Source organism: Nerophis lumbriciformis, linkage group LG02 (assembly GCF_033978685.3).
Source record: "Nerophis lumbriciformis linkage group LG02, RoL_Nlum_v2.1, whole genome shotgun sequence".
Taxonomy (NCBI): Eukaryota; Metazoa; Chordata; class Actinopteri; order Syngnathiformes; family Syngnathidae; genus Nerophis; species Nerophis lumbriciformis.
This window is the reverse complement of record NC_084549.2, coordinates 30,287,501-30,308,113: the sequence shown is the minus strand read 5'-3', so window position 1 is coordinate 30,308,113 and position 20,613 is coordinate 30,287,501. Positions and strand designations below refer to the sequence as shown.

At 42.7% G+C, this 20,613-nt stretch overlaps 1 protein-coding gene across 2 annotated transcripts in view; it reads right to left on the bottom strand.

Annotated features, from left to right (window-relative positions):
* eif2ak2 (eukaryotic translation initiation factor 2-alpha kinase 2) overlaps positions 1 to 20,241 on the bottom strand; it is a 28,885-nt gene extending 8,644 nt beyond the window's left edge. The window contains exons 1-13 of one of the 2 annotated variants that reach the window (XM_061960605.1): positions 20,008 to 20,241; positions 19,747 to 19,861; positions 19,524 to 19,657; positions 19,331 to 19,442; positions 16,140 to 16,213; positions 15,908 to 16,048; positions 15,707 to 15,833; positions 9,828 to 9,901; positions 9,590 to 9,730; positions 9,389 to 9,515; positions 2,732 to 2,787; positions 2,578 to 2,653; positions 2,424 to 2,455 (exon numbers count right to left, since the gene is read on the bottom strand). In XM_061960605.1, the coding sequence (XP_061816589.1) occupies positions 2,424 to 2,455; positions 2,578 to 2,653; positions 2,732 to 2,787; positions 9,389 to 9,515; positions 9,590 to 9,730; positions 9,828 to 9,901; positions 15,707 to 15,833; positions 15,908 to 16,048; positions 16,140 to 16,213; positions 19,331 to 19,442; positions 19,524 to 19,657; positions 19,747 to 19,861; positions 20,008 to 20,114 (1,316 nt within the window). In that variant the 5' untranslated portion in view covers positions 20,115 to 20,241. The remainder of the gene's footprint in view (positions 1 to 2,423; positions 2,456 to 2,577; positions 2,654 to 2,731; positions 2,788 to 9,388; positions 9,516 to 9,589; positions 9,731 to 9,827; positions 9,902 to 15,706; positions 15,834 to 15,907; positions 16,049 to 16,139; positions 16,214 to 19,330; positions 19,443 to 19,523; positions 19,658 to 19,746; positions 19,862 to 20,007) is intronic. The other variant, XM_061960611.1, reaches the window with a different exon arrangement.
* Between the last annotated feature and the right edge of the window lie 372 nt (positions 20,242 to 20,613).

The following is a 20,613-nucleotide window of genomic DNA, read 5'->3' as shown; positions in this document are numbered from 1 at the left end:
TTTCGCCGTGATAAGAGGTAACAACCCTGCAGCAAACGCCTGCTGCGTGCGTCGTTCTCGAGGTGGGTGGTGCTTCACTTTCGTTACGTTTAAGGTTTAGTGATAACATAACATTTCGATTGTTACTGTGACTGCTTTAGTGAGTAAGATGACATAAAAGCTCAACAGAAATGAAAGACGATCAGCAGGATGTCAAAAGGAGACTTTTTTTATACTGCAAACAGTCGATCCAACATCAAAACATGTCAAGACACTTTCTTAAAATAATCACACACTTTTCCGGCTTCAAAATAAAAGTTCTACGCTATACATCCGGTTTGACTACATTCAGAGTTTCTGCTTAATGTAGGGCTTCATATTTGCCGCCATACCTAACAAAATAAAGTCATATAATGTATTGTAGCATCCAGAAGAAAACAAAGTCTGACTTTCTTTTCAGCTTTTATTGCTAATTTTATGATAACAACGGGCCCAATTCCAACAAGTATTTCCTCCGTGCACACACGTCTGTCTCTGTGTTTCACTCCTAGACACACAAGACTTGTTTATTCTCCGCCGACACGGTGTGTTCACAGACCATTGGAAAAATGACCACCAAAACACACTAACATACACATTAACACCAGCCTTACGTACGGGGTTGTCTTGAGCGGAGGCAGCGTGTCCGTGCTGTGGATGTACTTAAATATATTCGAGATATACCTGCGGACAGCAATCTTCACAATTTAAGATGACACTCGAGGTTTTTAGTGAGAAAAAGGCTCCAAGCAACGCAAAGCAAGTGTGACGTCAGGCTCTCTGCAGCTCGCTTTTCGTCACGGACATGGAGCGACAGAATCTAAACAGAGTCTCTAAACACGAGTACAGTCGTCAATAACACCAAAAATAGATGCTAGATTTGTTGCCAATCGTTTTTATTATAGAAAAAGTGACTAAAAGAATTGGAGAAATCTCTAAAAAAAAAAAAAGTACATTGTAAATCTTAATGTACATTGTACAATAAGCAGCAACAATTTAAAAATAGAACAAAATGATATTATGTAAGACAAATATATATGTTAATATTATACCGATAACAGATTTGTTTTAAATGTATATTTAATTTTTTTTTGCCTTTTTAAATAATACATGCATCATAGCAAATCATGGGATGATGTCATATCGACCGCGCCCCCACCAACACAGGCATTTTGGCAATTTAGGGGAAACCCTGACATTAACAAAATAAAAATGTCTTACAATAGGATCATGCTTTGTCAGAGATGTTTTGTAATCTTATTCTGTGATATTTGCACCTAAAGAAATGCTAGTACATCATTTTAGGAATATGGGGGTGGATTTTTCTGGCCGGCGGAAATATTGTGTAAATAATTTTATAACATGTTCCGGTCGAGTCCTCAATTACAGAATGATTAGCAGGCTCAATATTACATTTTATTAATTAATAAATAAGGTTAAAACATTGTTATGCAAGAATATGTTTGTATACTTTTGACCCAGCAGATCTGGTCACATTTTCAGTAGACCCATAATAAATTCATAAAAGAACCAAACTTCATGAATGTTTTTTGTGACCAACAAGTATGTGCTCCAATCACTCTATCACAAAAAAATAACAGTTGTAGAAATTATTGGAAACTCAAGAAAGCCATGACATTATGTCCTTCACAAGTGTATGTAAACTTTGACCACGACTTTATACATACTATATATGTACAGTATATAGTATAATAATAATAATAATAATAGTATTTCATTATCACAAAATAGTTTTTTGGTCATTTTTGTTATTGTTTACAAACCTAGGAAAAAGGAGCCAACGGCAGTTTTTCTTTGAGTTATTTTGCAAAATGGGCTTTATTACAAATTGTGTATGTAATAAAAAGGAAAATAAATAATATAAATATTAAATTACAGTTGTGATCTTTTTTTTTTTTTTAAGAATGAACATTGGTATGACCAATACTGCCGCTGTAACTAATTTGTATTGAATCGATACCCATAATTGTAGTATTGCCCAAAACTAATGTAAAGTAGCCAAAAAAACATAAGAATAAGTGCTTAATACACTCCAACAGAGGTGTAGATGTATACACGTTAAAGCAGAAAGTAACTTGCTATTAACATAAATTAGCAGGTAGATTATTACAATTTTGGAAAAATAAAACACGATTGGATATGCTATGATCTATTATAGGAGCCTCTGGAAACCGTTTCGAAATGGTTCTACTATCATTTATAGTTCAAATAATATCTTGTGGGTGACAGGAAGACAAGCTCAGACTCGCTTGGGGAGAAGCCGCTTGTATTCATTTGTAGAGCCTGAATATGAGAAAAACATATTTTTCCAATACCTATGCCAATGCAGTAGAACAAATATTTTCCAAAGTTGTATTCATAGTTGATCTCAAAGGATGACTTACTTTACTTTAGGTTTGCAGTCTGGACTTTTACCCTTGGAGGGAGATACAAGTTATATTCTAGTTCAGGTAATCAGATGAAGAACACTTGACATATCAGATTCAATTGTGTTTTTAGATAACATAATTTTAGAATAACGTATTGGTAATAACACACCTGAATTTTGGGAGAAGAATCAACAAAGCGATTTGAGATGTTTGTAGATGGGCTCTTTAACTGAACATTAGGGGACCTCCATTGAAAATGAAAAAAGCAAAGTTTTAAATTATCCAATGTAACAATTTTAAGAACTTCTCAGTCAGTGACTTACTTATTGGCTGAGGAATCCCGGTTGGTTGGTGGATTATTGGCACGAGAAGGTGAAACCTGTCACACACAAAAGAAACTTTAGACTCACAGTGCTGTGTCAAATGGAAATCAAATGTCCAATTACGGAAATAGGAGAATCTGACATTACACTGAATGGGCCCTATTCTCCCATGATCTTAAAAGGGAACTGCACTTTTTTTGGAATTGTGCCTATCGTTCACAATCATTATGAGGGACAAGAACAAATACAGTAAACTGCTGCTGGAATTTTAATTTTATTTTTTCCTGAGGGAACTCTCCTTAAGGAATCAATAAAGTACTATCTATATATCTAAATATGTGTTGTTATTTTGTAGGACTTTAAAGATGATAGAAAACGCTTGGAAAATGTGGCTCATGGGAGTCACTGTTGTAGCCTTCAAAGCCCTCAAAAACAACTTCAAAACAATCTATCAACGTAATGTATATATATATATATATATATATATATATATATATATATATATATATATATATATATATATATATATATATATATATATATATATATAATTTAGTAAAAGACACGTTCATAACAATATGTAATATGTACAATATTTACCGTATTTTAGTTATTTTAGTCATTGTCGAAACTAATTTCCTTAGCGCATTTATTTCAGTTTCCATAGGAGCACTATTCCGACTTCCGGTAACAAATGGTATTCCTACTTCCGGAAACAAACGCGACTGTTCTAATCATTGCAGACTTGATAACAGACAACAAAGGTGAATATTTTTGGACAAATGAAGATTCACAGCTCTCTTTTTGAAGCTAAATATATGGAGGATGAACTATTGCTTATAGAAGTGTGAGAAGTGAGAGTGAGGTCGGTGTGACTTTGACACTGTAAATGCGGAACTTGGAGCCATGCTATTTCGACATAAATGGAGTGTTTACCCAAAATAAACCGGAAAAAACTTCCTCGGCCAGTTGGACTAAAGAGACAACTGTCATGCGTGATATTAGAACTACATACAGTATCGAGCCAGCTGTGTACAAACATAACATGAAATGTGGGCCAATACTTTAAAAGGTACTATAACAATATTGTTCATATTTTTTCAGCCAGTACATAGGTGCCCTATCACATTGTGTTGTGCATTACAAAGTCAAATGCAATTGGGGTGCGACATAAAAACTAGCTTATCTCTTGCCGTAGCTTACTACAGAGACCGCGCCCACAATCGAAGATGGCAGCCATGTCTATTCTGTGTTCAGTGTGTTCTTACCTGAGGTCTGAGTTTTTGTGTTTTTATGTATGAGATTTTAATTATTTTTAGTCTGAATGAGTGGTACTCTGCAAGATAAACAAATTCTCTGCAGAGTGGGATTTCTGGTGGATAGTTTCCCATCAAATGTCACTGGATTGCCATAGACTTTGGCCTACCTATAATCCACCTGTTCAGGTAGCAGTAGCAGACAGCTAGCACCCTCGGCCTGCCTGCTAGCCTTCCACCATCGGCCTGCCTGCTGCGAACCTTCCAACATTGGCCTGCTTGCTGCTAGCCTTCCACCATCGGCCTGCCTGCTGCTAGCCATTCACCATCGGCCTGCTTGCTGCTAGCCATTCCACCATCGGCCTGCCTGCTAACCTTCCAACATCGGCCTGCTTGCTGCTAGCCTTCCACCATCGGCCTGCCTGCTGCTAGCCATTCACCATCGGCCTGCTTGCTGCTAGCCATTCCACCATCGGCCTGCCTGCTAACCTTCCAACATCGGCCTGCTTGTTGCTAGCCTTCCACCATCGGCCTGCCTACTGCTAGCCTTCCACCATCGGCCTGCCTGCTGCTAGCCTTCCACCATCGGCCTGCCTGCTGCTAGCCTTCCACCATCGGCCTGCCTGCTGCTAGCCTTCCACCATCGGCCTGCCTGCTGCTAGCCTTCCACCATCGGCCTGCTTACTGCTAGCCTATCGGCCTGCCTGCAGCTAGCCTTCCACCATCGGCCTGCCTGCTGCTAGCCTTCCACCATCGGCCTGCCTGCTGCTAGCCTTCCACCATCGGCCTGCCTGCTGCTAGCCTTCCACCATCGGCCTGCCTACTGCTAGCCTATCGGCCTGCCTGCTGCTAGCCTTCCACCATCGGCCTGCCTGCTGCTAGCCTTCCACCATCAGCCTGCCTGCTGCTAGCCTTCCACCATCGGCCTGCCTGCTGCTAGCTTTCCACCATCAGCCTGCCTGCTGATAGCCTTCCACCATCGGCCTGCTTGCTGCTAGCCATTCCACCATCGGCCTGCCTGCTAACCTTCCAACATCGGCCTGCTTGCTGCTAGCCTTCCACCATCGGCCTGCTTGCTGCTAGCCATTCCACCATCGGCCTGCCTGCTAACCTTCCAACATCGGCCTGCTTGCTGCTAGCCTTCCACCATCGGCCTGCTTGCTGCTAGCCATTCCACCATCGGCCTGCCGGCTAACCTTCCAACATCGGCCTGCTTGCTGCTAGCCTTCCACCATCGGCCTGCTTGCTGCTAGCCATTCCACCATCGGCCTGCCTGCTAACCTTCCAACATCGGCCTGCTTGCTGCTAGCCTCCACCATCGGCCTGCTTGCTGCTAGCCTTCCACCATCGGCCTGCCTGCTGCTAACCATATTCCAACATCGGCCTGCCTTCTGCTGGCCCTCCACAATCGGCCTGCTGTTTGCCTCCAGCCATTGGTTTCGTCTACGGGCTTCCACCCATCGGCCTTGGTTGCCAGCCTTCAGCCCTGTCTGCTAACATCTTCAAAAGTGGTAAAACAAGTGGAACTTCTCCTCTCACTATGTCACAAATCATTATATTGTGTTTTATACTTTTGTGTGGTTTTACTGGTGTCCCAAATGGGTCTGTGAATCCCCCCTCACAAGCTATGCTACTTCAAGATGACAACTTTGATAATTTGACATTTCATCATAGTGACAGCTACAAAATAACCTCGGCCTTATCTCAGTTGAAGATTTCTGTGACTTTGGACAAAACAAAATGGCTGCATACTATGGTAGTGTCCATTCATTCTTATTGTATCCTTGTTTTGAGAGATCACGTCAACATTACTGCATCCTCTCCTATTATGAGCACTTACTTTCACAGATTAAAGACAGACTCAAAAGATGATAACTTTAAGCGCAAATGTTTAGTTATATTATTGTTATTGCTCTCAGGAAATGTTGAGACTAATCCAGGCCCTGATACACCTACACAATGTTTTACACCTGCGGATTTTAAAACTAGATCTGGTCTTGGGATTATTCATATCAATGTTCGGAGTTTACTCCCTAAACTGGATATGATAAAGATCTGGATAAACTCAACAAATGCTGATATTGTAGTCTTATCTAAAACTTGGCTTAAACAATCTGTGCTTGATAAAGATATTTACATTCATGGCTATAATGTCTATCGTACTGACCGACAAAGAAAAGGTGGTGGAGTGGCCATATATATTAAGCAGAGGTTTGATGTTAAATTAGTGCTCTCTGAATCAGTAAGTAAAGAACTTGAACTGTTAGCACTTGAAATTGAATTAGCTAGAAATCACCACATAATGGTAGTGGGGTGTTATAGGTCTCCATCTGCCCCTAGTAATTCCCTATCTACTCTTGTGAAGCTTCTGTCTCAACTGAAATACAATGAAATAGTGATGGTTGGTGATTTGAACTGGGACTGGCTCACATCTGTGTCTGACTCTTTGAAAGCACAGTGTGAATCTCTAAATTTAACACAATTAATTAACTCAGCTACAAGACCTAATCCTAAATGCCCTCAAAAAGCTACACTCATTGACTTAATTCTAACAAATACGCCCTTTAAATTTGTTGCATCTGGTGTTTTCCCTAATGATGTGAGTGATCATTGTGTGATTGCAGTAGTGCGAGACACAAGGATTCCTAAAAGCAAGCCTCGTCTTGTTGAAAAACGTAATATGAAATTATTTGAGACGCAAGCTTTTTTACATGACTTGCATCTTTTTAATTGGGATAGAATTGCTCTTTTTGATAATGTTGAACTGGCTTGGAAATATTTTCACGAAAACTTCTTGAGTATAGTGAACAAACATGCCCCTTTTAGAAAATGTAGGGTTAAAGGACGTGACAATCAGTGGTTTACATCGGACCTGTCAGATTTATTGCATGAGCGTAATGCTGCTTGGGCCAGGGCACGCAAGTCAGGGTTAGAAGCAGATTGGTTGAATTTTAGACAATTAAGAAATCAATTTACCTCTCTCCTTCGGAAAGTCAAATCAGAATTTTATTTCTCCACAACAACTGAAAATCTCAAACACCCAAAGAAGTTTTGGAAAATCATCAAATCTTTGTCCGGCTGCTGTAATTCAGTCAATCTCCCACCTAGTATACTTGTTGATGGTGTCAGAGTAAGTGACAGAAGAGAAATGGGTAGTCATTTTAATAATCATTTTATTTCCTCTGGTTTTCTCTACAATTCTGACAACTCTACTGAAGCTCCGCTAACTCCGGAAAGAACCGTTGAAAATACCCAGGTTTTTAACTTTACGCCCTTTACCACAACAGAGGTCACGAGGGCTCTAAAACAACTTAAACCTAGAAAGCCAGCTGGCTCAGATAAGTTGGAGTCGCTCTTTTTAAAGTTAGCAGCTGAAATTATAGCTGAACCACTGACTCACATTTTTAACCTTACTCTAATTTCAAATGAAATCCCTTTGGATTGGAAATCTGCCCTTGTAATCCCCCTATTAAAAGGAGGTGACCCTAGTAATCTAAATAATTACAGACCGATCTCTAAACTCTCTGTTCTGGCAAAAGTGCTTGAATCCCTTATCAGTGAACAGATAAAAGACTTTTTGGACACCAATTTTATTCTGTCACCATTTCAGTCAGGTTTTCGTAGAAATCACAGTACTGTTACTGCTGCTAGGAAGTTTATAAATGATGTAACTGAAGCTCTTGACAAGAAGCAGTGCTGTCTGTCCCTCTTTATTGACTTTTCAAAGGCATTTGATACTGTTGATCATGTCATTTTAATCAAACGTCTTTCAGCTATTGGTTTTTCTCAGCAAGCAGTTGGATGGTTTGCAAATTCCCGCACAAGTAGAACTCAGGCTGTTCAGATAGAAGGTTCCTCCTCGGACGTACTGCAAGTGAAAAAGGGTGTCCCTCAAGGTTCTGTGTTGGGCCCCTTATTATTCACTATTTACATAAATAATCTTGGACAGAATATTCCGAACTCAACTTTCCATTTCTATGCTGATGATACTGTCATATACTGCACAGCACCCACTCTTGCTGAGGCTTTTAAATATCTAAAACATGCATTTGACAGAGTACAAGAACAACTTTGCTATCTTCAACTGGTTTTAAATGCAGAGAAAACAAAGTGTATGCTCTTTACCACATCAAAAACTGTAAGATCATCACTGTGTGAGAACATTTGAACAAGAAATGGGCAACAAATTATGTTAGTATCTGCTTTTAAATATTTAGGATTTTTAATTGATGACCACTTCAGTTTTAAGGAGCACATTCAGTATGTTGTAAAAAAACTGAAACTTTTACTGGGATTTTATTATAGAAACAAGTCTTGCTTTTCTTTTACTGTGAAACAGAAATTGGTGGAAACAACCTTTTTACCTGTTATTGACTATGGAGATGTGTTGTACATGAATGCTACTGCTGCTTGTCTCCACAAGCTGGATAGTGTGTACCACGGGCCACTGAGATTCATCACCAACTGCGCTCCCCTTACTCACCATTGTGTGTTATACTCAATGGTTAACTGGACATCTTTATGTGCTCGACGCCTCAATCATTGGTATGTTTTTATCTACAAAACCATTCTGGGTATCACTCCATCTTATCTGTCTTGTCTTTTAACAAAGAAACAAGGAAGTCACAATCTTCGTTCAATGAATGTTCTGCAATTTGTCGTCCCCAAAGTAAGAACTGAACTGGGCAAGAAAGCATTTAGGTTTTCAGCACCGAAGGCTTGGAATAACCTACAATCGAACATTAAACTTCAAACCCTAGTTACGTTGAATGAGTTTAAAGCTTCTGTGAAAGGATTGCAGTCTACCTTGTCTGTATGCACATGTGTCATGTGAGCAAGTTTTAATGTTGTAAATGTGATGTTTTATGTATTTGTTTACTGTTTTTAATGTAACCTTGCTGCTGCCCTCTTGGCTAGGTCTCCCTTGGAAAAGAGATATTTGATCTCAATGGGATTTTACCTGGTTAAATAAAGGCTAATAAATAAATAAATTACTTGCTTATACGTCTAATACCAAAGCATGCCGATGTGATTCATGATGGAGTGGATGACCAGATGATTACTTTGCAACCTCAAAACACTCTTTTGGTCCCACTGTTTGGAAACTGACAAAAATTAAAAAAAATACTTTCATCATGCATGATGCCACGCCACACACCACAACGATTTGCATGTCAGTTTTTTTGTGATGCTGCCACAGAGGGCGACCAGTTGATGGCAGAGAGAATATTTATTCAGTTCATTTTACAACATTGTACTATAAAACCTAAAACATTACTTTTAATAATGAAGTGGAACATTTTTTTAAATTTTAACAAATGGAAGCACGACCTAGAATGTATTAACGTTGGTTTGTATGCAGTACATCATTTAAAAAAATATATCAGTAAAAAAGCAATACCTCACTGTCCAAACCCTTTTGAAGTTCAGATAAGGCCAACCGAGCAACCTTTTGCTTGGCTTCCTTAATACTCTTCCCCTCACACGCAGAATAGTGTTGATCACCGATCACTAACTTGTAGACAAATCTGCGTTGACAGGAAGGGAACATTTGACATCATTAATGTAGAGATTGGGACGTTATACTCAGGATGAGCAATACCTAGGGTCATGAGAAGGGCCACTTCTCTCCATTTCGATGAAATTAGGAACGCGATTTGTTCTCTGACAGATGGAGAGGATGCGTCCAATAAAATTTGGCTCAACAAAGTCATCTTCGACCTTCAAATTGTGTGTCTTGTCACTGCAGTACCAAAGAAACAGGTAGATATTGATCAAATCAGTTAACAAACTGTGTATGTTGGCTATCAAACCAAATAATACCAATAGTGTGTGCTTACCAGATCTCTGATATACTTTTCTTCATGTCTTCCATTTGTTGACTGGAGGTAGAAGAGGGTTTCTCATCTCCAGTCTTGACATAAATAAAATAATAGTGATGGCTTTATTAGAGTGGTGCCTCCTTACTAATAGGGCTAGGGCAATAAAACAATATCAATATATATGGCGATAGACACATAATCGATATCAATAAAAAATATGTTTGATAAAACGTTTGATATACTATGTAAATATTTTTTGGTCGGAAGAATCAGAAAGTTGTGAAGCAAGGTTGGTTCTATGAACACAGGAACTCAAGCTCCGATAACCTAACAAAACAGTAAGTGATCTCTGAGCAATGGGAGGGACACACTAAACAGCCAATCACGTAACAATATCAACTGTCAAGTTTGGTTGCCGCATCCTGCTGTCTCGCTGTTGATTCTATGCATGGAGTGAGAAGAGAAACTAAAAATGAGTGCTGCATAGAGCAAAAAATGTCGATAAAACAGGAAAAATGACCTTGATGGAAGTGGGGGGGCCTTATTTCCTTTTAGCACGGATAAATGTATTGCTTTTCAGGTTGACCTATCGCATTGTGTTGTGCATTACAAAGTCAAAACGCAATTGGGGTGCGACATAACAACTAGCTTATCTCTTGCCGTAGCTCGCGAGCTTATACGTCTAATACCGAAGCATGCCGATGTGTTACATTACAGATTGGATGATTCATGATGCAGTGGGTGACCAGTTGAATGCAGTGCAACCTCAAAACACTCTTTTGGTCACACTGTTTGGAAACTGACAAAAATTGAAAAAAATACTTTCATCATGCATGATGCCACGCCACACACCACAACGATTTGCATGTCAGTTTTTTTGTGATGCTGCCACAGAAGGCGACCAGTGGATGGCAGAGTTGTGATGTTGGATATGAGGATAACCACGGAATCATACCTGACACCGTGTCACCCTTATGAAAAGGGGTGCACCACAAAGTCAGCTGTGTTTAGTCCTAATGTAAAAGAGACTCACCTCCCAGGAGGGGAGCATCAATCAATCAATCAATCAATCTTTATATAGCCCTAAATCACAAGTGTCTCAAAGGGCTGCACAAGCCACAACGACATCCTCGGTACAAAGCCCACATACGGGCAAGGAAAAACTCACCCCAGTGAGCATCTGCACATTCATCACACATCCGCCACTTATAATACCTTACAAAAATGAGAACACTTGAGTTCATCAACATTAACAACAACAACAAATTCCATCCATCCATTTTCTACCACTTGTCCCTTTCAGGGTAGCGGGGGGTGCTGGATCCTATCTCAGCTGTAAAAATATTGATCTAATCACTTCAGTGTTGCTCATATATGGATATTACCCTTGGTATCGACATCACCAATTTATGAATCGATCCAACATCCTCTTACATGTCGTGTACTACTGACTATGACAGTGCCTCCACACCAACAGTTGCTGTTATATTATCCTCTCTCTTATCAATCTACTTGTTAATATCCTGTTAATAGCTGCTTACTTTCTGCAGCAACATGGTTCCGTCTACACTTCTTCAAGTTTACAAAGCACTTATTTCTTGGAGCTGTTTTAAGTTAGCTTAGCGCAGTGCTTCTCTAATATTTTCTCTTTCACACCACTTTAAAAGAAGAAAATATTTTAAACCCCCTCACTCTCCACCATGACTATAAATAGTCAAATGTGTCTATAAAATTGTTATAACCATACCTCTGCATAACATTGTACAATACATTATAACATTAAAGGACACAATACAGTATTTCCTCATCTCCCATCATCATTACAGTAAAGCGAAGTGCTACATTTGCTTCTTATTGTTTTGATATGGCAAAAAAATCATGTTCCCCGAGGTCACATCCCCCACACCCTGCCATTGCACTGGGGCCCACCCCACTCTTTAAGAAAGACTCACTTAGCGGTTAGTTTAGCAGTTAGCATGACTACTCCTGTCTTGTTCTCGGTGTGTAACATGTTTAGCAGCTCCACACTGTGTATGGAGACACATAATTACATGCTAGCTTTTCAACTGTGGCACTAAAAATAAATATGTATCAGCCAGAGGGGATCAGTGTTTGTGATCAGCATTGAAAATCCTTAAATGGCAATCGAAATCACATACATTTTTATGGAAATCGTCTGATACTATTCGCCACATCCCTACTTTACAATGTATCAAAGCGTATTTTCTTCAGTTTTCCCATATGATATAATAGAATATTTGCAGAAACTTGTTCATGTTTATGAAGTAATGTACAGTATAGGTAGAATTAACTGTCTAACTTTAGCGGCTAACACAAAAGGGGGAATATTTATTCAGATCATTTTACAACATTGTACTATAAAACCTAAAACATTAATTTTAATAATGAAGTGGAAAATCCTCTCTGAGCTGCCACCTTAACGTGGTAGAGGAGTTTGCGTGTCCCAATGATCCTAGGAGCTATGTTGTCCGGGGGCTTCCATGCCCCCTGGTAGGGTCTCCCAAGACAAACAGGTCCTAGGTGAGGGATCAGACAAAGAGCAGCTCGAAGACTTCTATGGAAATGCAAGAACCGAGACTCAGATTTCCCTCGCCCGGACGCGGGTCACCGGGGCCCCCCTCCGGAGCCAGGCCCGGAGTTGGGGCACGATGGCGAGCGCCTGGTGGCCGGGCCTGTCCCCATGGGGCCCGGCCGGGCACAGCCCGAAGAGGCAACGTGGGTCCCCCCTCCAATGGGCTCACCACCCATAGCAGGGGCCATAGAGGTCGGGTGCAATGTGAGCTGGGCGGTAGCCGAAGGTAGGGCACTTGGCGGTCCGATCCTCGGCTACAGAAGCTAGCTCTTGGGACGTGGAACGTCACCTCGCTGGGGGGGAAGGAGCCTGAGCTAGTGCGCGAGGTAGAGAAGTTCCGGTTGGATATAGTCGGACTCACCTCGACGCACAGCAAGGGCTCTGGAACCAGTTCTCTCGAGAGGGGCTGGACTCTCTTCCACTCTGGCGTTGCCAGCAGTGAGAGGCGACGGGCTGGGGTGGCAATTCTTGTTGCCCCCCGGCTCAGAGCCTGCATGTTGGAGTTCAACCCGGTGGACGAGAGGGTAGCTTCCCTCCGCCTTCGGGTGGGGGGGACGGGTCCTGACTGTTGTTTGCGCTTACGCGCCAAGCAGCAGCTCAGAGTACCCACCCTTTTTGGATTCACTCGAGGGAGTACTTGAGAGTGCTCCCCCGGGTGATTCCCTCGTTCTACTGGGGGACTTCACCGCTCATATTGGCAACGACAGTGAAACCTGGAGAGGCGTGATTGGGAAGAATGGCCGCCCGGATCTGAACCCAAGTGGTGTTTTGTTATTGGACTTTTGTGCCCGTCACGGATTGTCCATAACGAACACCATGTTCAAGCATAAGGGTGTCCATATGTGCACTTGGCACCAGGACACCCTAGGCCGCAGTTCTATGATCGACTTTGTAGTTGTGTCATCGGATTTGCGGCCTCATGTTTTGGACACTCGGGTGAAGAGAGGGGCGGAGCTTTCTACCGATCACCACCTGGTGGTGAGTTGGCTGCGATGGTGGGGGAGGATGCCGGACAGACCTGGCAGGCCCAAACGCATTGTGAGGGTTTGCTGGGAACGTCTGGCAGAGTCTCCTGTCAGAGAGAGTTTCAATTCCCACCTCCGGAAGAACTTTGAACATGTCACGAGGGAGGTGCTGGACATTGAGTCCGAGTGGACCATGTTCCGCACCTCTATTGTCGAGGCGGCTGATTGGAGCTGTGGCCGCAAGGTAGTTGGTGCCTGTCGTGGCGGTAATCCTAGAACCCGTTGGTGGACACCGGCGGTGAGGGATGCCGTCAAGCTGAAGAAGGAGTCCTATCGGGTTCTTTTGGCTCATGGGACTCCTGAGGCAGCGGACAGGTACCGACAGGCCAAGCGGTGTGCGGCTTAAGCGGTCGCGGAGGCAAAAACTCGGACATGGGAGGAGTTCGGGGAAGCCATGGAAAACGACTTCCGGACGGCTTCGAAGCGATTCTGGACCACCATCCGCCGCCTCAGGAAGGGGAAGCAGTGCACTACCAACACCGTGTATGGTGCGGATGGTGTTCTGCTGACGTCGACTGCGGAAGTTGTGGATCGGTGGAGGGAATACTTCGAAGACCTCCTCAAACCCACCAACACGTCTTCCTATGAGGAAGCAGTGCCTGGGGAATCTGTGGTGGGCTCTCCTATTTCTGGGGCTGAGGTTGCTGAGGTAGTTAAAAAGCTCCTCGGTGGTAAGGCCCCGGGGGTGGATGAGATCCGCCCGGAGTTCCTTAAGGCTCTGGATGCTGTAGGGCTGTCTTGGTTGACAAGACTCTGCAGCATCGCGTGGACATCGGGGGCAGTACCTCTGGATTGGCAGACCGGGGTGGTGGTTCCTCTCTTTAAAAAGGGGAACCGGAGGGTGTGTTCTAACTATCGTGGGATCACACTCCTCAGCCTTCCCGGTAAGGTCTATTCAGGTGTACTGGAGAGGAGGCTACGCCGGATAGTCGAACCTCGGATTCAGGAGGAACAGTGTGGTTTTCGTCCTGGTCGTGGAACTGTGGACCAGCTCTATACTCTCGGCAGGGTCCTTGAGGGTGCATGGGAGTTTGCCCAACCAGTCTACATGTGCTTTGTGGACTTGGAGAAGGCATTCGACCGTGTCCCTCGGGAAGTCCTGTGGGGAGTGCTCAGAGAGTATGGGGTTTCGGACTGTCTGATTGTGGCGGTCCGCTCCCTGTATGATCAGTGTCAGAGCTTGGTCCGCATTGCCGGCAGTAAGTCGGACACGTTTCCGGTGAGGGTTGGACTCCGCCAAGGCTGCCCTTTGTCACCGATTCTGTTCATAACTTTTATGGACAGAATTTCTAGGCGCAGTCAAGGCGTTGAGGGGATCCGGTTTGGTGGCTGCAGGATTAGGTCTCTGCTTTTTGCAGATGATTTGGTCCTGATGGCTTCATCTGGCCAGGATCTTCAGCTCTCACCGGATCGGTTCGCAGCTGAGTGTGAAGCGACTGGGATGATAATCAGCACCTCCAAGTCCGAGTCCATGGTTCTCGCCCGGAAAAGGGTGGAGTGCCATCTCCGGGTTGGGGAGGAGATCTTGCCCCAAGTGGAGGAGTTCAGGTACCTCGGAGTCTTGTTCACGAGTGAGGGAAGAGTGGATCGTGAGATCGACAGGCGGATCAGTGCGGCGTCTTCAGTAATGCGGACGCTGTATCGATCCGTTGTGGTGAAGAAGGAGCTGAGCCGGAAGGCAAAGCTCTCAATTTACCGGTCGATCTACGTTCCCATCCTCACCTATGGTCATGAGCTTTGGGTTATGACCGAAAGGACAAGATCATGGGTACAAGCGGCCGAAATGAGTTTCCTCCGCCGGGTGGCGGGGCTCTCCCTTAGAGATAGGGTGAGAAGCTCTGTCATCCGGGGGGGCCTCAAAGTAAAGCCGCTGCTCCTCCACATCGAGAGGAGCCAGATGAGGTGGTTCGGGCATCTGGTCAGGATGCCACCCGAGCGCCTCCCTAAGGAGGTGTTTAGGGCATGTCCGACCGGTAGGAGGCCACGGGGAAGACCCAGGACACGTTGGGAAGACTATGTCTCCCGGCTGGCCTGGGAACGCTTCGGGATCCCCCGGGAGGAGCTGGACGAAGTGGCTGGGGAGAGGGAAGTCTGGGCTTCCCTGCTTAGGCTGCTGCCCCCGCGACCCGACCTCGGATAAGCGGAAGAAGATGGATGGATGGATGGAAGTGGAAAATTGTTAAAAATTTTAACAAATGGAAGAACGACCTAGAACGTATTAACGTTGGTTTGTATGCAGTACATCATTTAAAAAAAATATATCAGTAAAAAAGCAATACCTCACTGTCCAAACCCTTACAAAGGTCAGATAAGGCCAACTGAGCAGCCTTTTGCTTCGCTTCCTTAATACTCTTCCCCTCACACGCAGGGTAGTGTTGTCCATCGATCACTAACTTGAAGACAAATCTGCGTTGACAGGAAGGGAACATTTGACATCATTAATGTAGAGATTGGGATGTTATACTCAGGATGAGCAATACCTAAGGTCATGAGGAGGGCCACATCTCTCCATTTCGATGAAATTAGGAATGCGATTTGTTCTCTGACAGATGGAGAGGACGCGTCCGATAAAATTTGGCTCAACAAAGTCATCTTTGGTCTTCAAATTGTGTGTCTTGCCACTGCAGTACCAAAGAAACAGGTAGATATTGATCAAATCAGTTAACAAACTGTTAGCTATCAGACCAAATGATACCAATAGTGTGTGCTTACCAAATCTCCGATATACTTTTCCTCATGTCTTCTATTTGTTGACTGGAGGTAGAAGAGGGTTTCTCATCTCCAGTCTTGACATAAATAAAATAATAGTGATGGCTTTAGTAGAGTGGTGCCTCCTTACTAATAGGGCTGGGGCAATAAAACAATATCAATATATATCATACTTGCCAACCCTCACGGATTTTCCGGGAGACTCCCGAAATTCAGCGCCTCTCCCAAAAACCTCCCGGAAGAAATTTTCTCCCGAAAATCTCCCGGAATTCAGCCGGAGCTGGAGGCCACGCCCCCTCCAGCTCCATGCGGAGCTGAGTCCAGTGTGCGCACACAAGGAGACGAAGCAGAAGAACGAGACCATAGTCTAAGAGCGCAGGGGAGACACTTCTCCAGGGCCGATGTATGCTCGAGGCAACACCTTTCACCTTACCCGGCAGTGGGTCTCCACAGCGGACGACTTTAGGGTGAATGATGAGTCCAGCGATTAGTTGCAAATCTTGCTTTATTGATTGCTTGCACACAGCCAATCCAACACAAAACCAACTAGTCCCTCCCCGCACTCGCTACCGCTCCCTCTCTTCTCTCGCCCGCACACTCACTGACGTCTTTCACCTCACATGCTGTCACCTATTAAAGGGCCACACACACACATACTCTACTCTCATAACACACAGTACAGTTAGTAGAACAACTGTGTTTTCATTACTGTGTATTTGATAGGCGCCATTGCCCCGGAATTGTATTGCATTGTACTTTCAAGTACAACAATGAGTAGATGAGTGTTATGTGTGTGTATATGTGTAAATAAATGAACACTGAAATTCAAGTATTTATTTTATTTATATATATAATAAAATAAATAAATATATATATAGCTAGAATTCACTGAAAGTCAAGTATTTCATACATACATACATACATACATACATATATGAATGAAATACTCGAGTTGGTGAATTCTAGCTGTAAATATACTCCTCCCTCTTAACCACGCCCCCAATCACGCCCCCGCCACAACCACGTCCCGCCCCACCCCCACCCCCGACCACGCCCCCCACCCCCCACCTCCCGAAATCGGAGGTCTCAAGGTTGGCAAGTATGATATATATGGCGATAGACACATAATCGATATCAATAAAAAATATGTTTGATAAAACGTTCGATAAACTGTATATATATTTTTTGGTCAGAAGAATCAGAAAGTTGTGAAGCAAGGTTGGTTCTATGAACACAGGAACTCACGCTCCGATAACCTAACAAAACAGTCAGTGATCTCTGAGCAATGGGAGGGACACACTAAACAGCCAATCACGTAACAATATCAACTATCAAGTTTGGTTGCCGCATCCTGCTGTCTCGCTGTTAATTCTCTGCATGGAGTGAAAAGAGAAACTAAAAATGAGTGCTGCATAGAGCGAAGAAAATGTCAATAAAACAGTAAAAATCACCTCGATGGAAGTGGGGGGGGCTCATTTCCCTTTAGCGCGGATAAATGTATTGCTTTTCAGGTTGACCTATGACCTCACACTAGGGTTCGGCAGCCCCATACAAGTAGTACGTGATGTCCGCTGTAATATTGGGACAGATTACAAATAATACGTCTGTAATGGCTATGCTGATGTTAAATTGCAGATAGCATCAGGAAATTATCTTATATTGCGCTACGAACGAGACGCTACTACCAAGAATGTATTGGAGCAGATGAAGGTGCGCAGCAAAGAAAGACCGGCGGCAGAGAGTTTATTTCGCAGGAATTTTCAGACGGAGAATCATGGTAACAACATTTTCTAATGTCTCAGAGTTCATTGATAAGGCTCTGTGGATTAATGGAAGGAGTTTTACAGCCGAAGGAAAAGACTGTTCGTGCCTAGACTGATACTGTTCCACATGAAGGTTGCTATTGTTCTGGACTATCTAGCCAGTTGTGTGGAATACAGAGTTATTGTTTGGAGTGTACAAATGCAGCGTGAAGAGGTTTGTGTGCACTTTAATATTCACCTTTAATATACCTGCTTGGTTCTCCTTCATCTCATTCGTATTTCGTTTGGGAGTCTCAATTTTACATTTCCTTTGCTACCCTCCTAAATAAATCTGTCTATTTTTTTTCCCTAATCCATGCACTTTAAAATGTTATGTTCTTTTACTTTGTGAAGCAAATAAAGTCTCCTCTTCATTACAATTGTTTATATTTTTATTGAATGGTATCTGCTTCCGGGTTGTATCCCGCATGTTGAGACTGGCGCATGCGCAATACGAAGGGTCCTCTACAGCGGTCGAAAGATCTGGTTTTCAATCGCATTACCCAGGCGTATGAGTCCGACTTTACAAAAACCGAACAGATTAAGGTGTTTCCATGGGTTGTACAATGCTTATTTAGAGACAAACTATTTGAGAAATTGGACGAACTTAGTGCATGGACACATACTGACTGTGAGTCACCATGAATCACACTTTGTCTCACCGGTGAAATAAGTAAACGAGTGGTCTTCAAAAAGTTGCCAAACAATGGAAGGGTGTCTCCTTGCTGTGTTTTCTTAGCACTTACATAAGTAATAAAAGTTAGATTGCACACTCATGGAGGTTTAGTTCACGCTGTGGTAAGGTACACTACCTGGGCTTGTGGTGGCGGAGCTCTGCTCTCATCTGCCCTGGCAAACCGAGCTGAGTTACGCCACACTTACAGTTGTGCTACACTGCCACAGATCCATTGTAATTTGTTATGAGTGAAGCGCCAAATCCGCATATGTGACAGTCTTCCACGAATAACTGAATATACAGGAAACACTGGATATATTTTTTAAGACCACATGTTATTTTTCTGCACTAACTCAGTGCTAAGACGTCGAGAATTGATGCAGCTAGCGGGGGGGTGTTTTGCCGTATCCAGCACTGACGATACTGAAAAAGGCAGGTATGGATGTATTTTTTACGTTTTGGCACCAAAGTATCAATACTTTTGACACCACTAAGTTAAATAGTAAAACAGTTGGGGCTTTCTGGGAATGCAGCGGGCCAGTCTGAAACAAAAAGTCCAGCGCTAAATTTTTGTCCCAGTCAGCTCCTGAATGTATCGCATAGTGTCTCATATTGTGGCATCTCCTAAGATTAAACAACATAAAAAAAGGCCCTTTTTGCATAGTAGGGGAGGTAAAAGACATGTGTGTACAAGATTACCATTCATGATTACTTACCACTGAAGCATTTATCTTAAGATAAGCAAGCTTTGCAGCTTCTTCCTCAGCTTCCTTCTTTGTTGTCCCAGTTGCATCCGGATACTCAATCTTTCCAACCAAAAATCTACATCTGTTATACAAAACATATAGTCTAAAACAGTAATCTATAGCGCTGCGCAACATAGCTTATAAGGACATTATTGTAACTTACTGAAAAGTCGTGCCTTTGGTGGACTCGTGACAGGTGATCTGCATGTTGATTTTTTTACCGTAAGAATGGAGCCAGGATACATGATCATCATGAGAATGGACCAGTCCCACAGAGGAATCTGATGCACTCTCTGTCTGTCAACATACAACATAATCTACATTAATTTAATGTTACCACAAAAATAAACACATAAAGTGATGTTATTGACCATCTAAATAATAACCTCTTTCAATAAGCCCTGTAGAGCATGCTTGGCAGCCTTTTGTTTGGCTTCCTTCTTGTTTTTCCCCACTCCTTCTAGGTAGGCCTTACCATTGACAACAGCTTTTATGGCAAATCTGTGAACACAAAAATGTTCCACACAACCACTGCATTAACGTTTAACAATTGAACACACACAACATTGAAGTATTTTGTTTACAATATCAATTTTCATTAGTGAACAACTCCTTAAATACATCCCAAATATGTTATTTCAACTCACTTTTTAATGTGATCCGGGCCTTCAGTTCCTGCGTCTTCATAGTGGTGTTTCAAATGATGTCTTTGAATGTAAGTGTTTAGTTTGGCTACGTAATCGTCAGCATCCATCGTTAATTAATCGTCATGTGTAAAAAAATATATTTAAGAGTCCGAATTATTCGGCGGTCGGCGCCCATACGAGTGTGCTGTGTCAACTCCAGCACACGCATAGGTTTCGGTTTCGAGTTCTCGAAATGAAAACCAGTCACCCTCCGAATGGTGCCTTCACGTGTAATCCAAAAATCCATAACTTTCTATTTAAACATTTATTAAATAGAAGAACAAGTCGTGCGATGATGAAGTTTATACAAAATAAGCGCCAATAGCGTGTGTTTTTATAAATCTTAACACATTTTTAAAAAAAAAGCACCACACAAAAAACGTCCAGGAAGTCAACAGTACAGCTACGACTCACAGGAAATGTAGTTCACATCCCAGTACTGTTTATTACAGTGACTAAACCTATAAAGTGCATCTCATAATTAGAATATCGTGCAGAAGTTATTTGATTACACGATTTAATTTCAGACGGAAAGACGTTATTAAAGGCTCAACCAGTTGTTTTTGT